This window comes from Phaethon lepturus, unplaced genomic scaffold (genome assembly GCF_000687285.1).
Source record: "Phaethon lepturus isolate BGI_N335 unplaced genomic scaffold, ASM68728v1 scaffold45831, whole genome shotgun sequence".
NCBI classification, from domain to species: domain Eukaryota; kingdom Metazoa; phylum Chordata; class Aves; order Phaethontiformes; family Phaethontidae; genus Phaethon; species Phaethon lepturus.
The window spans coordinates 691-1,026 of NW_010519291.1; the positions used below are offsets into that span (position 1 = coordinate 691).

The window sequence follows — 336 nt, forward strand, 5'->3', positions numbered from 1 at the left end:
TCATCACCCAGCTGGTCCTCACCACCATCATGGAGATCTTCATCACCGGCACCTTCCTGGCCAAGATCGCCCGGCCCAAGAAACGCGCCGAGACCATCAAGTTCAGCCAAAACGCGGTGGTGGCCCAACACAACGGCAAGACCTGCCTGATGATCCGCGTGGCCAACATGCGCAAGAGCCTCCTCATCGGCTGCCAGGTGACGGGCAAGCTCCTCCAGACCCACCTCACCAAGGAGGGCGAGAGCGTCCGCCTCAACCAGGTCAACGTGGACTTCCAGGTGGACACGTCCTCCGACAGCCCCTTCCTCATCCTGCCCCTCACCTTCTACCACGTGG

The 336-nt window shown here is 61.9% G+C and overlaps 1 protein-coding gene across 1 annotated transcript in view; it reads left to right on the top strand.

Annotated features, from left to right (window-relative positions):
• The window catches only part of KCNJ10 (potassium inwardly-rectifying channel, subfamily J, member 10), a gene marked incomplete at both ends in the record, with an annotated part of 1,033 nt that overhangs the window by 388 nt on the left and 309 nt on the right, over nucleotides 1-336 (top strand). The window contains one exon of the mRNA XM_010296993.1: nucleotides 7-334. Within this exon, the coding sequence (XP_010295295.1) occupies nucleotides 7-334 (328 nt within the window). The remainder of the gene's footprint in view (nucleotides 1-6; nucleotides 335-336) is intronic.